This window comes from Protopterus annectens, chromosome 9.part0, assembly GCF_019279795.1.
Source record: "Protopterus annectens isolate FY-2018-M chromosome 9.part0, PAN1.0, whole genome shotgun sequence".
NCBI lineage: Eukaryota > Metazoa > Chordata > Ceratodontiformes > Protopteridae > Protopterus > Protopterus annectens.
Genome location: NC_056743.1, coordinates 1239085650 through 1239102212, shown reverse-complemented (window position 1 = coordinate 1239102212; position 16563 = coordinate 1239085650). Strand labels below are relative to the sequence as shown.

Here is a 16563-nt window from a genome sequence, read left to right as displayed (position 1 = left end):
GAATATCAGTGTTATACTGTGACATCCAGGCATGTAGTTCTGTAATATTGTTACACTGGACTACATGAAAAGAGACATAGAGGAGCTCTCTGAGCAAGTAGCCCAGGCCGGTATGACCCTGACCTTGAGTAGCATCTTACCCTCACCAAGAATGATGCCACAATATGAAGACAAGATGATCAATTTCAACAATTGGCTTAAGTACTGGTGTCATTCAAAGGGGATCCAATGCCTGTCAGCCTGGGATGATATGCTCGACAAGCCACGATGCTTCGCTAGGGACGGCTTGCACCTGTCACCCCTAGGCTTTCGGATATTGACAAAGGCTCTTGCTACCCCCATAGTGCCTTTTTTAGGCAAGGCTCAAAAGACAAACCCACCTCCATAGGTATCACAAGGGATAAGAAACTAAGAGTAATGCGACTCAATGCCAGAAGTCTAAACCTCAAGATGCATGCACTTGAAACTCTTCTTAGCATGGAGAACATCGATATCTGTGCAGTAACAGAAACCTGGTTCAGGGCTCCCAAGGGCACCCCAGCACTACCATGTTATACCTCATACCATGCTTTTCGGCCCCAAAACTTGGACCGAACCACAAAAGGAGGGGGAGTATCGATATTCATCAAAAATACCCACACCTCCAGGATGGTGGCAAAGCACAAAGCATCAGAGACTATCCATGTGCAACTAACAGTGGGTAAAACTGCCTTCCAGTTTATAGCCTGCTACAGACCACCCTCCCAAACCCAGGAACCCCACTCGGCCTTCCTGAGAACACTGGAAAATATGAAGGTCTCTCCAAACACCATTATATTGGGCGACTTCAACTACCCAAACTTAGACTGGGAGCATTACTCTAGCTCCTACACCCTATCCCAAAGGTTCCTAGAATTCATAAACTCAAATGCTATGGAACAACTTGTTATCACTCCCACAAGAGGGGAAAACATACTGGACCTGATCATCACCAACATGGGGACTCTATGCTCCAGACCAGAAGTGTATCCCTTACTGGTAAGATCAGACCATAAACTGATCTCACTGGATATTCACATCCTGACCCCACCCCCTGCCCAGAAAACCACAGTGAAAAACTTCTCTAAAGCAAATTTCACACTCCTCAGAACTGAGGTGAAATCCTTCAAAGCCCCCGGGCCTGTGGAAAATACGGCCCAGACCACAGAATTCTTTATAAATGCATTCTATGAACACCTTCAGGAATGCATGGATCATGCAATCCCAAATAAAACCAAGACCCAATCCTCCAAAGGCAGACGTCCTGTCTGGTGGACCCCAGCCATAAACAAACTATACAATAGAAGGAGGAAGCTACTACATGATAGAGCAAAATCCCAAAAAGGGAAGGCATCTCTGATCAGTATTAGCAAAAAACTAAGGGCACTCATAAAAATGTCTAAGGCCAGCTTCGAGAGAAAAATTGCACAGGACACTAAGGATAATCACAAGGCTTTCTTTAGTTATGTTAGGGACCTGGGTGGGAATTCCCAGATATGCTCAGAATTAGTGCAAAATGACAAAAAATACACTAAACCCACAGACTTTGCCAACATCCTAGCTGACAGGTTCAGCGCAAACCCCCCCTCCCCACCAAAAGGGCAAATATCTATCCCAGCAGAGTGCTGCCCCCCTGACATCTCAGATGCTCAGGTAAGAGCCGCCCTCTCCAAAGCAAAAAACATAGCATCAATGGGACCAGATGGTGTCCCAGGCTGGGTCCTACATGAACTTCAAGAAGGGCTAAACCCAAACATAAAACTACTGTTCAATCTCAGCCTTACTACAGGATATGTGCCCAAAGAGTGGCGTACAGCAACAGTGGTCCCTCTCCACAAAGGTGGTGCCTCAACGGACCCTGGAAACTATCGCACCATAAGCCTGACTAGCTTGGTCTGCAAAGCTATGGAAAGGATCATCATGGACCTCATAAATAAAGATATTGGGGACCTACAGACACTGGATCCTACCCAGTTCGGCTTTGTTAAGGGCAGATCCTGCCTCTTAAACCTGGTTGACTTCTTTGAAACAGTCACCAAGGCCATTGACGAAGGGAAGGTGGTCCACACAGCCTACCTGGACCTCGCAAAAGCCTTCGATACAATACCCCACTCGGGCATTATAGATAAGCTCACCAGCTTAAATATAAACCCCTGTGTCACTAGATGGGTTGCAAACTGGCTCAAGGACAGAACCCACATGGTTAGAATTGCTGGAGCCATGTCAGACTCCAAACCAGTTACAAGTGGCATCCCACAAGGCTCAGTCCTGGGACCTCTCTTATTTGGTATATATTTCTCAGAGGTACAAACCAACACAGAAGGACTGTGGCTGACCAAGTTCGCAGATGACTGCAAACTGGGCACCATAATCGACTCTCCAGCTGACACAAGCATCCTCCAAAAGGGCCTCATAGAAACAGACAACTGGTGCCAGAGCCATGGCCTCAAGCTAAACGCCAAAAAGTGTATAGTCATCCCCTTTGGCAAAAACAAAGTGGCCACAAATTACCACATAGGTGGTAATCCATTAAGTACAGAAGAAGTAATTAGGGACCTGGGGACCCAAGTTGATAGCAATCTCTCATTTGACATCCACGTGGCCAAAGTGGTTAGAAAAACATTTTATATAGCCCACCTAATCATGAAGGGATTCACATCTAGATTAGAGGAGGTCACCGTGCCTCTTTACTCATCCCTCATCAGGCCCATAATCGAGTACAATGCCCCTTTTGGGATGTACCTTACCAAACACCTGCAGCAACTGGAAAGACCCCAAAAGTACCTCACCAAGAGGATCAAAGGGCTCAAACAGATGCCATATGCTGCCCAGTTAAAGAAACTCCAGCTCTACTCAGTGGCATACCGCCTGCTCAGAGACGACCTGTGCCTGACGTATTAAGCCATGTCCAACCCGGAATTAAGGGACATGCTACACCTCAACAAATCCAAATCCCATCGAGCTACACGCTCGAAAGACTTGAACCTCAGCACTGAAATAAATAGGACATGCTGGAGGGACAGATTCATAACCCAGAGGCTCCCTTCACTCTGGAATAAAATCCCAGTCCAGGTTAGGCAGAGTCCCTCATTGACTCTCTTCAAGAGGAATCTTGATGAGTGGATGGGAGATCGTAGGTTTACCCCGGGTATCACTTCTGTGTCACTGTTAGACAGAGGCACATTATACTAACCTCGAAAAAGGGAATAGCAAAATTAATTTAAAATGGGTGGCGAAAGCCAAACATACTCTGGCAAGGCTTATAAATGCCCTAGGGCAGATAGCCTATGATAACCTATGAACCTATGAAATGCTATAGAGGTTGATAGTGACAATATTTGATTTGTTGGTATTTCAGTAAGAGAATGATGGGATGTGAGGGTTGATGTGCTGGTTTTATTAGTATGGCTGATTGGTGGTTTAATAGGAGGACAGTACAACTGGGTAGAGGTATAGTGTGAGGTGATGGTTGAAAGAGGATTAGTTGAGTTGCAATTTTTTAGCAGTGTTTTTTTTTTTTTTTTTTTTTTTTTGGGACCTGGATTGGGTGGATATCCCCATACTGGGGGTAGGGTTGAAAGGTAGTATATTGATTTATAGGAGATTAATATGAGTTTTCTTTTTTGTATAGAGGGGAGGAAGTGAATTATTTTGCACTATAAATTAAAACAAGGTGAGAAATTAAAAAAGCAGGGATATATTAGTGTAGCTACTTCTGATATCATGGTGTGCTGAATAACTTGCAGTTGGAGAGGTGTGTATAAGTGAAAGTATATGTTAATATGTTGTTAGATAGGATGTTAGCAGAAGCAGAGAGAGATATGTTTAAAGAAACATATTTGACATTTTGGTGTTTATAGAAGAGATGAAGTAGGTGTGAGAGTGAGAAGTAGTATGAAGTGGATGGAAGAAGAGGTGAAGTTAATGAAGGGAAGTAAGTAGAGAAGACAGAGTTATATTTCTAATTATATAGTTCTAATTATGTAGTAATGAAAAAGGAAATAGATGAATACCAATGATATTTGAAGTAAGAGAGAGGTATAAGGAGTACAATTTATTTATTTGGCATTTGTTTACCCAGAAAGTCTGACAAGGACATAAAGTACCCATTTTGAGGGAAGGCCCCGGGGGAAAAGCTCCAGATACATTTAATTAAATAATTGTTTCTTAGCAGAATGAAAATACTCAGACATAATAAAATCATAAAATTCAGTCACAATCCGGACATGGTTGATACATTATCAAAGCAGAAACAGACGATTATATAACATGGAAAATAAACAATAGGATATGCAATAAGGGCAGATAATATAACATGTTCATAGTCTGCTATCAGATATGAGGAGAAAATACTAAAGGTCATAATAAAAGTAAGGGAATTGAAAATGAAATGTAGATGTAAGTAATGGTATTAGAGTAAATGAGGTATATGCAAAATGTCTGTGCTTGGGAGGAGTGACAGCCTATGCGTGGGTATTATTCTGATGGTTGCTGAGTTGCTGTAGGTGGGAGGAGTGAGGGGTCCTGTTGACAGGTTAGAATTTATATTGGGAAGGATATGCCCATTACAATGAAAGTAATGTCAAGAATGGGTGGGAGCAGGGGTAGGGTGGGGACTGAAGTTAAGCCAAGTTTAGCAAGACAAAACAGAGCAGGATCAAACTAGGTCCTACATGAAAGCAATCAGTCAGAATCAGCAAAAGGTAAGTAAAATGTATTACTAGACTAGGACACGGCAATAGCAGCGTCAGTGTTAAAAACTAACAGCAAAAAAGATGGACAGTATTAACATGAAAAATAGAAAAGATAGTATCAGCAGAAGACAGAAAAGGACAGTGTATCAAATGATAGTATGAAGGTGCTAAATGAAAGAGAAAAAGGCCAGTCCAGATGGGAAAATGTCAACATGGAGTTAGGAGTGAGATGTAAGTCGACATGAGACAGACAACAACCAAAAGACCAATAGTAGGTCATTGTGCTCTACAACTGACAGATAAACAGGAGATTGTCTAGGATACAGCTGTAGAATAATAAATAGGCTCCGGTTGGAATGGAACAAGGTATGGAAAGTATTCCGAAGAATGCTCATTATTCATACACTAAGGTGAAATGGGGCAGTCACACTCACTCAAAGGCAGTAGAAACTGACACTAGTGAAATATCCCTACACTAATTCAGGAAGTGTCAAACCAAACAGTTACAATATATAGAGAAGGTCTTTAGTTAAGATGTTTATTTGTGATGTCTCTCACTCTATTTAATGTCTTCTGCAGCCAAACTAACTGGGTGGCCTGACCCTGCTTCAGAGCCTTGTCTGATGTCACCAGTATAGTGACTCTGAATGGGGGAGGGCTTGAGCCAAGTGTCACTGTCCCTAGTAAAATGGATCAGAGAAACTTCAGCTTGCTGGTTAAGAAAAGTGTGCAAATATCTCACTAAACCATGGGCATTAAGCACTGTAAGTTAAACTGAAGAATGAATATGTCTGAGGACTATTTAAGGGTTAATATTAAGGCAAAGAGAGACAATATTCACTTTTATTTCCAACAGTGGCAATCCAAACAAGTACAATGGAATGCATCTGCTGAGTGGGCAATCTTAAAGAAAACAGCATTCTGTAGGAGATCCTCCTGGATCAAAGTTTCAGTAAATTTCTAAGCATGTTCTCATCCAGTGTGCCTGCATTTGTAAATGCAGAATGTTAAATAACAGCAACTGTCAATCACAGTAAGCTAACCTAAAATGGTGGAGTACTTTAACACCCAAATCTGTTTTACCTACTGGTGAGCGCCTCTATGAACTAGTTACCTTTGTACGACAAACGTAAACATAAAATCTTGACATTAGCTTTGCTGTTACACAAAGAAAGTAAAACAATGAGAGATAAGCAATAAAAGCCACAAACTCTTACAGATACCTTTATTCATTCATACACCATTTACTTTCTTCAAGCACTTTTGAGGGAGCCAAGGCCTATCCCACTCCTCTGGGTACACAAACCTATATAAGGCTCCATTCTGTCATAAAAATACAGATACAGACACAGACACACACACAGACACACAGACACACAAACACACACACACAGACACACACACACACACACACACACACACACACACACACACACACACACACACACACACACACACACACACACACACACACACACACACACAACATACACACAAACATACACACACAGCTAGAAGCTTGTGTGTGTGTGTATGTGTGTGTGTGTGTGTGTGTGTGTGTGTGTGTGTGTGTGTGTGTGTGTGTGTGTGTGTAAGTGAATATGGGAATGTGACTGCTACATCTGCTGTGTGTGAGTGAGAGACTTTTATTTCCTTAACACCTGTTTCTCCTTTTTTTGTCTGGCCCTTGGCTCATTGGACTCATTCTCATCTGAACATTTTCCTGCCTGAGTGTTATTCTGATTTATGTACACTATCAGTCATCTTTGCAAACAAAAAACCTTCCATTAGTATTACAAATATTTGGAATTATTTCACAGTTTTGATAACTATGCATTATGCCTCATAATAAATAACAGTTTATGAAGCTAAATTGTCATTCGTCAGGACTTTGTCACTAGAGTTCCTAAACTTGCTAGTAGCAGAGTCATAAGTGTCTCCTTTTACAGCAGTGCACAAACATTTGAAATTATAGCTTGAACAGCGACAGGCACTGCATGGGGTACTGACCCCTTCTCTGAGGTACACTGACCTCTGAGCTGTTTATATTAAGTAGGGGGCATACAGGTTGCGCAGCCCCTCTATATGGGACAAGGACTTCTCTGCCTCTTCATTTGTGAAATCAGTGAATTCTCAAACTTTCATTGTTTGTTTTGCTTATCCATTGTACCCATAATATTGTTTTCCTCTGTAATATTTTTAATTTGTCTCTATTCGTATGTATTTGTATGTCTGTTTGGGGCTTTTCCCCTCAGGTCTACACTGAAAAAGGGTAATTCATACCCAGCTGGACCAACAAATGCAAATAAATAATAAATAAATAATAACAGCTCAAAAAGTTATTTATTTATTTATTTATTTATTTATTTATTTTGAAATGGCATCTAACTAACCTAAGCCTCTCAAGCCAAATGACTCACAAGTGTATGGAGCACAATTCATATTTATTTGTTTGTTTATTTATTTATTTGAATTTGGTAACCAGGCTAGAGTACTGATCACAAATAATCAGTTTCAGTCCCAGCCTGGGAATTATATCAGTCACATTATATTTGTATTCACGTTTTCATGGGGTCCCACATCTGGTGAAACAAAATATGAAATCTAAATGCTGATGCAACATAAATTTTGAAATTAACCTAACATTTCAATTATAATTAAGTACTTTTATGTTTTTCTCTTTCTTCAATTACCACTACCAGTAAATGATCTTTAGAGATAACTGGGGGGGGGGGGGTAAGGTTATTCAGATACTTTGGAGCTTAGAATAGAAATCTCAGATGTGAAGTTGACACTAAATTTGTTTGCAATGATATTGACAATGTCAGTTGAGTTAGACTAGGAGGCCACATTATGAACATGTTCTGAACACTGTACATTTTTTGTTTAGTTTTCTAACATAGCTAAAGATGGATTTATATTTATCTTTGACTTCACTGGCCAGGCAAAGTTCTTAGTGGACCTGATAGTGTTAATTTTATTTCTGTATTGCTTTTGATGTTATCACTGGGAAGATGGGGTTAAATCATTTAAGTAGTTTATTTCATTTGTTGTTTAATTTATTGATGGTGGTGGGCCACCCAGGTAGTTTGTTTTTGAATTTCCCATGATACATGATTCTGGTAGGGACTATTAGCTCTATGCATTTTATTAAATGTGTGTAGAATTCCTTAGTGAAGCTTGCTGCTATATTAAAGTTAGGAGAGATGCAGTCATAAGTGAATTTTGATATTTCATCCCATAGAAGGTTGAATTTGGCATGTTTGTAGTCCTAAATTAAATGGTGTTTGCTGTCAGAACTTTTGGAAGTTTAAAGCAGAAGGTTGCATGTTTACAGTTAGATTTCACTGGGGAAGGAGGTACCAGAGGACTAGTAGAAGAGGTGGCCATATTTGTAAGCATCAGGCCAAGAATGCTGTGTCTTTTAGAAGATTTATTTACCAGTTGCTCATGATCATTTTTATTTATTAAGTCTAGGAATTTTCTTGCATATCCTATTTTGGAGTTATAGATATCCCAGTTTATAGAAGGATAGTTAAAGACACCCAAAATGAGGGTGTTTTTGCTAATACAGAGCTTGTTTGCAACACTGAGGTATCTTGTATATTAGAAGACAAAGAAGGTGTCTAGTAAACTATTAGTTGAAAATTAATCCTACCTAGAATGATTTGTAGTTCATTGAGTTCAGTTTGTGAGTTCCCAGGAATTTGCCTGGAGGTAATATGTTCCTTGACAAAAATGGAGACTCTACCATAGTTTCTATTGGGCCTGAAGGCATGAAAAGTCCAAAGCCCTTGTATAGATATGGTGCTCTCTTTACATTTAAACCAAGTTTCAGTAACTATGTTACAGTGAGTGTAATATCTTGAAATCTCAGTTTGTTAACATGTCCACATTCTCTAAAAAGACATAAGTTTTTTCAATATAACACAGGTGATTCAATGGCAAATTGTAAAGAATAAGAGTATGAAAAAGCTATATTGGTAAAACTGCTATTCAAGTAGCTAAAAAGGGATACGATTTGAATGCCCCTTAGAAATTGGGTCTGGAAATTAGCAATCCCTACTGGATGCTAAATGTGCATAGTTTACAGGTAAAGCCCTGTAAAAAAAACAGACAACATAATCTGTATGAAATCCAAAAGCCATTTCCTTCCTCTTCAATAACCATGGCTCTTAAAAAAGTTATGGTTAGTAAAAAAGGAGAAAAAAACTTAACCATGTATCTGCAGCAACTGTCAGTTACAAGGACTTGCCATTTCATTTCCCCTTGCTTAAAAAGCAGCAGTTAGTGAGTGGGGAAAAATAAAGGTATTTAACGCAAATAATCGCACCTGCACCTACAAGGCCATGACCTCCTGAGTGTGTGTGTGTGTGTGTGTGTGTGTGTGTGTGTGTGTGTGTGTGTGTGTGTGTGTGTGTGTGTGTGTGTGTGTGTGTGTGTTTGTATGTATGTGTGCTACACTGCATCTGACAGCAGCTAGCTAAAATGCACTACCATAGCAAGTGCACATTCGCAAGCGAATATTTCAGTGTGGGTTGGAGATTTATAATGCTTTGCACTGTATGTATTTAACAGCAATGACCTGAAATACTGTTAGACACACTATATTAACTGACATCACTCACAGTTGAACCTATCACTGTACTAATGGGAGACTTCAGCTGTCCTACTATTAACTGGGAAAACTACACCATCTCAAGTAAATATGTAAAAAGATTACTGGGCTTCATAAATGCCAGATCCCTAGACCAACTGGTTTAAGTCTCAACTAGGGGTTCAAAAATATTAAGACTTGGTTCTTGCCAATTTTGCCACCCTATCCTCAACACCTATACTTCACTGGACAAATCTGACCACCATTCAGTAGCATTCACTATAAGTGTAAACCCTAACTTAGCACAAACCTCGTCTGTCTTCAGGGGCTTTACTAATAAGGCTCACCTAGACTCTGCTGCACTTTGCTATGAGGGAAAGGTTAGTTTGCTTTTTATTTGTTGTATTACTTTATTGCATTTTTCTATTTTGAATGCTGTGATTTGTTTTATTTACCTTGTGTTTTACTTGTATTTTGTTTTTAACTGCATATTAAAACTTTGAAAAAGACCACAGCTCTGTCTCTTGTGAGTCAGGCAGAAATTTTTTTCTCCACCTTCCCACCCGGTTACTGTAGTGTTCTTAAAAATCACTGTCTTTCTATTTGCCTGCCTTTTATGTTAATTTGACCATATATCTCATTTCCTCTCTGTTTTTACTGGCTTGTGTGAGTAAGCACAAAATTATCATTTTATAAAATCACTCTCCTTCAACTATTTAAAATTATTGGCCATCCTACTGTATTCCATAGTACCAGAATACAAAAGTGACCACCCCCTTTCAATCTATCTTGATGTTTTACAAATAGTGACTCTCCACTAAAACTTAACTTTTAGACAGGTAAAACTTAAGTTACCTACTTTCATATCTAACTCCTCCTAGTGCACACTGCAGTGTTTAGGATAAACAATTTTTTTTCATCTTACCGTTAAGAATCCCTGTGACTAGTACTTGCTTTAAAACCTGCTGGAAAGTACTAAGAAGCCTTAAACTGATACAAGCACTCAACTCTCCTTGTTAATGAGGAGAAATTAATCATAGGCACTAAACAGCCTATAATTGCAAAGTACCTTGCTAAGGTAAGGGAAAACAGCTCTTGTACTTTACAAAAAAATGCACTAAACCAGGCATGTCCAAAGGTCAGCTTCCAGTGATTTCTCCTGTCCACCTGGTCTATCTGGGCATACTGGGGCAATGCAGCAATTGCCTCATGTACACAGACAACCCTCTTCTCTTACCACCCAACACTAGAACCTGTGAGAGATGCACTTACATAGCCAAACTGGAAGCAAAGCTCTCTCCACCCAAGATTGTGCTAGACAGTCAAGAGGAGAAGGTTAACACCCGCACTATACCTCAAGCAACACATAGCCCTTCTTAACCCACACCACCAACACTCACACATAGCAACACTAAACCCACATATGTGGAGGCCCTTAACATTAACCTGCCCAAGCAACAAGGACCTCCGAAGCTGAAACACAAACACCAATCACAACCAAAGTGTCACATAGCTCACAACACCAGTGTGCCACCCAACAACAGCCCCTAAGGAACAACGTACACAACACTTTAGTCATAGGTGACTCTATAGTCAGGCACACTGATGACCCACTCACCAGGCTGAACAAGGAGAAAATTACAGTCAGCTGCCTGTCGGGTGCCAGGATCCGCCACATAATGCATGCACTCACGTCATTCCACAACAAGTACAAATATGACTCTGTCATTGTCCATGTCGTAGTGAATGACTTCAGATGTATCTCCTTGGACTACATGAAAAGAGACATGGAAGAGCTCTCAGATCATGTGGCCCAAGCAGGTATGACCCTAGCCCTGAGAAGCATCCTGCCTTCGCCCAGAATGATACCACAGTATAAAGACAGAATGACTGACTTCAGCATGTGGTAAGCTTCTGGTGTCATTCAAAGGGATCCAGTATCTGTCTGCCTGGGATGACATGATCGACAGACCATGATGCTTTGCCAGAGATGGTCTGCACCTGTCATCCCTGGGATTCAGGTTACTGGCTAAAACTCTTGGCACCCCTATAGTGACTTTTTAGGCAAAGTTCAAAGGAAAAAACCACCACTGTAACAGGTACAAGCATGCAAAATCTGAAGGTAATGCTACTCAATGCTAGAAGTCTAAACCTCAAAATGCACTCTCTCGAGGCACTCCTAAAAATGGAGAACAGTGATATCTGTGCAGTAACTGAGACCTGGTTCAAGGATCCAGAGACCACCTCTGCAATATCAGGCTACAACTCTTACCACACTTTTCAGCCACCAAACCTAGACCAAAACACTAAAGGTGGAGGAGTGTCCATATTCACCAAGGATATTCACAACACCAGGATAGTTGCCCAACACAATGTGTCTGAAATTCTCCAGGTGCAACTAACACTAGATAAGACTGCAATCCAAATTGCAGCTTGCTACAGATCCCCCACCATGTCCCAAGATTCTTACTATACCTTTCTAAACATACTGGAAAATATTTAGATACAACCAAACACCCTAATACTGGGTGATTTCAACTACCCTGCCATTAACTGGGAATACTACTCATATACCAACACCTTTGCCAAACTGTTTTTGGAATTCATAAATTCCATTGCCCTGGATCAACTAATCCTTAGTCCCACCAGGGGCTCCAATATCCTAGACCTGGTCATTACCAACATGGGAAATTGATGCTCCACACCTATGGTTACCCCCTTGTTGGTCAGGTCTGACCATAAGCTAATCACCGTTGACATCCTAAACCCACCCCCCAGTAAGGAAACCTCCATAAAAAACTTCTCCAAGGCCAACTTCATGCTACTCAAGTCAGAAGTGACAAACTTCATGACACCCATGCAGATGGGAACTGAAAGTTCGACTGCTGAATCCTACACTAAGGTACTGTACGAGCACATCCACTCATGCATGAATCGTGCCATCCCCAATAGAACCAAGATGCTCTCCTCCAAAAAAAGGAAAACAATCCTGTGGTCCCTTGCCATAAACAAACTTTACTACAAAAGGAGAAAATAGCAGTGCTCACATCTGCTCTGAGATACAACAGAATGGCATTAAATATACTGATCCTAAGGATATTGCCAATATCCTGACAGATCGATTCAGTGCAAACTTCATCCCCCTCTCACCCCCTAAAGAGCCCATCTCAATACCGAAAGATTGCCAAATTCCAGTAATAATGGGTACACAGGTAAAAAGTGCACTCTCCAAAGCTATGAATATAGCATCCATGGGACCAGATGACATCCTGGGCTGTGTACTACATGAACTACAAAATGAACTGGCACTTCACCTAAGTGTCATGTTTAATCATAGCCTCACCTCAGACTTTATGCCCACCGAGTGGCACACAGCTACAGTTATCCCACTCCACAAGGGTTGATACACCTTGGATCCCAGGAACTACCACCCCATCAGTCTGACGAGCCTGATCCGCAAAGCCATGGAATGTATTATCATGGAACTTATAAACAAAGATATTGACAACCTTCAAACACTGGACCCCACCCAGTTAGGGTTCGTGAGGGGCCAATCTTGTCTCCTGAACCTGATTGACTTGTTTGAATCAGTCTCCAGAGCTGTGGACAAGGTTAAGGTGGTCCACACAGTCTATCTGGACCTCACCAAGGCCTTTGACACCATCCCTCACTCTGGAATCATAGATAAACTTACTAATCTGGGAATTAATCTCTACGTCACTTAATGGGTTGCCAACTGGCTTCCTGATAGAACCCACACTGTAAAAGTAGCCGACTCCAAATCCAGCTCCAGACAAATGACAAGTGGAGTACCTCAGGGTTCAGTTCTGGGACTGCTCTTGTTTGGCATCTACTTCTCTGAAGTACAGGCCAACATTAAGGGATTCTGGCTAACAAAGTTCTCAGATGACTGCAAACTGAGAGCCATTACTGCATCCCCAAATGATGTGTATATTCTACAAAAGGGCCTTAAAGAAACAGATGATTGGTGCCAGAGCCATGGTTTCAAGCTCAATGCCAAGAAATGTATAGTTATCTCCTTTGGGAAAAAACATGTACCCATGAATTACCACATAGGTGGCAGTACATTAAACACCGAAAGTATGATAAGAGACTTAGGGACACAGGTGGACAGTGGTCTCACCTTCAATAACCACATCGCCACAACAGTCAGGAAATCCTTCTATGTGGCACACCTCATCACTAAGGACTTTTTATCCAGAAAAAAGGTCAGTGTCCCAATGTACTCATCCCTCATTATACCCATTATAGAATACAATGCCCCATTTGCTATGTACCTCTCAAGACATCTGTAACAACTGGAAAGGCCACAGAAATACCTCACTAAAAGAATCACAAGCCTAAAGCAGATACTCTATGCTGACCATCTAAAAAAACTCCACCTATACACTGTGTCATATCGTCTACTCTGAGGTGATCTCTGCTTAATATACAAGGCTATGTCAAGCCCAGAGCTGTTGGACATGCTACACTTAATGAAATCCCAATCCCTCAGAGCCACATGCTGCAGGGATCTAAACCTTGTCATCACAATGAACAAAACATGCTGGAGGGATAGGTTCCTGACCCAGGGACTCCCCAAACTCTGGAATAGACTGCTCATACATGTCAAGCAGAGCACCTCCTTGGCCCTCTTCAAAAGGAACCTCGATGAGTGGATGAGAGATAGGAAATTCACCCCAAGGATCATGTCTGTCGCCCTGGTAGACAGGGGTCCAGGGAAGTAAATACTGTGGGATGAAATTGCCCAAGAATTGTTATGGCTAGGATTGTATAGGCCATAGGGCAGATAGCCTAGTACCAACCTATGAACCTATGAACCTATGAACTTTATGGCAAACCTAATACAACTAACTGCTGACCTTGTGAAATTTAAATGCTCACCTCACCTCAATGATCTCATCTTGCATGCTGCCACTTTTAATTATAATCTCTATATCCAGCTCAAAGCATGCAGTAAGGCATCTTTCTCCATAAGACAAATAGAATTTCAAATTTAAAAATAACCCCCTATGGTGGAGTCCTAGTATAAACAAACTATACAATAAGAGGAAAAAAATCCTTGCCTGCAAAAGCAAATTTAATACCCTATTGTCTGAGAAGAACTAAAAAAAAATCAACAAAGAACTGAGAAACAAAATCAAATCCTCCAAAAGTAAGTATAAATTGAGTGTCCTGGCAATTTCTAAAAAAGCAATTCCATGATGAACATATCAGAAGACAGCAATGCCGAAGACTACAAGTATGAAAAATATTTAAACCCAGATCTCCCTCCCTGCATAGACCAAGGAACAAGTGCTAACATAGGGCCTGAAGAGGGGCACGTCTGGAAGTTTGCTGATGTGATGTGGTCTTTGGCATTGCTGGCTTTTAATATACTTGTCGTGGGATTGCTGTTTTTAGAATTGTCAGGTTCAGCCATCCGATAGTAAAAATAAATATATATATATATATATATATATATATATATATATATATATATATATATATATATATATATATTATATACATATATACATACACACGCATATGCATCACACAAGTGTGTGTTTATGTGCATGTATATGAAATACGGCTACAAAACATTATTATTTTGCTTCATAAACAAAGCTGCAATTATGACAAATACATGTTTACATACAAAACATAGCCACACAGCTCAGCTTTCTCAGGTTGTGAAAGGAACTTTAAAAAGAGCAACAGTGTGACATTTAACAAGTTTATGTTAACTGACAATTGTATTGCCTCAGTCAAAAATAATACTGTTGCAAAATAAATGTTTTCCTTCTGTTTTTTCATTTTTATATTTATTAAGCAGATCTGCAACATCCTTGTTAGCTAAACACGTATAAAAATCTTAACATCATGCAGTTTTCCTAATAGCACATGTGAACAAAGGTCTGCAAAGGATGATAGCTTGTTAAAGTGCAATTAAGTGCTATTAACGTTTCTGATTATGCAGATCAAAATGCACGTCACCTTTCTGCTTGTATTGTGAAAGCTGAATCAAATAGAGAATAAAGTTAAAATTATCTCAGTAAAATAGAAGAAATATTTCCCTTTATGTTCATGGCTGTAGAAGAGGTTCCTGTCAGCTTTGTTAATTGACAAAATGCTTTACTGAAATAAACTACTTACTTTAAGACTGAATCCGATTGCTTTGGAATTCCAAGGACATTGAGAAACCCATCCCCATGATCCCCAGGGACCTCCATTTGTAACTGTAATAACTGGTGTGACCGATCGTTCTTCTCTAATGCTGCCAGCATCTGAGAAAAAGAACAGAATGGAAAGAAGAAAAAGTGTCTTCAGCATCATGTTTCTTTTCCCACAATGATTAAGGAGCTCTGTACCTAGATTGCCCACGTTCAGACATTTAAACAGGTCTGTTGACATAATCAATATCTGGAACAGATAACTGCAAATAACAATGCAACATTGGTTAATCAGTTTTCTAGTTTTATCTGTGTTACAAGGTTGTGAAAATATTGTCAAACCGTTGAAAATATAATGAAGAGAATTGACCAGCTGTTAGATATTAAGTGCATTTTGAAATATTTGACTTTTGTGTCATCAGCAGATGAAAATTCTAAGTGACAGTGTCTTATTCAGAAATCAGGGGTATATTCAGAGTTTAAAGGGCAGAAACATATTTGCAGACACTGAATATGTGGAGCTGGCTTTGTATGTACTGTCTAGACAGTTAACTGAAATAAACATCACTGCATCTTCAGGTCACATTTTTTCTTGCTATTTATTTGTTGATTTATTAAATAATACGTGTTGTATCCCATAATAGCACAGATCTGTTATGCAGAAAGAATGAAGTAGCACAGAGAATTTGAAACCTGGTAAGGCATTGCTGCACATAAATGAAATTGCATCCTTATTAGTAATTGAAAGAGGTTTGTAAAACATCAAAATTCCATGAGAAAAGTTAGATGCAGTCTTGTATTCCATAAAGATAGTCCTGTGGAGCAATCGCCTAATGTGAAACAAGACTTTTAGGGCTCATTCTCCCACACAACTAAGTTTGCTCAACTACGACTAGCCTGGGCTGTGTTCACATTCAGCAACGCTAAGTATCACACTACACCATCCCATGGGGCTTCATCTATTTCCATGGAAGATTATGTTTTCAATAACCTAACTTTTAGGGGGGTAGAGTGAAGAACAAGTGCTAGAGATGGGTTGGCCATCACCACAGAGAGTCATAAGCTTGTTTATATGTAC

General features: G+C 40.2%; 1 protein-coding gene across 1 annotated transcript in view; it reads right to left on the bottom strand.

The window, feature by feature from the left end:
• Window positions 1–15741, bottom strand: part of LOC122811968 (vitelline membrane outer layer protein 1 homolog) — a 42794-nt gene extending 27053 nt beyond the window's left edge. The window contains exon 1 of the mRNA XM_044084167.1: window positions 15469–15741. Coding sequence (XP_043940102.1) covers window positions 15469–15726 — 258 coding nt within the window. The 5' untranslated portion in view covers window positions 15727–15741. The remainder of the gene's footprint in view (window positions 1–15468) is intronic.
• Window positions 15742–16563: the final 822 nt, after the last annotated feature.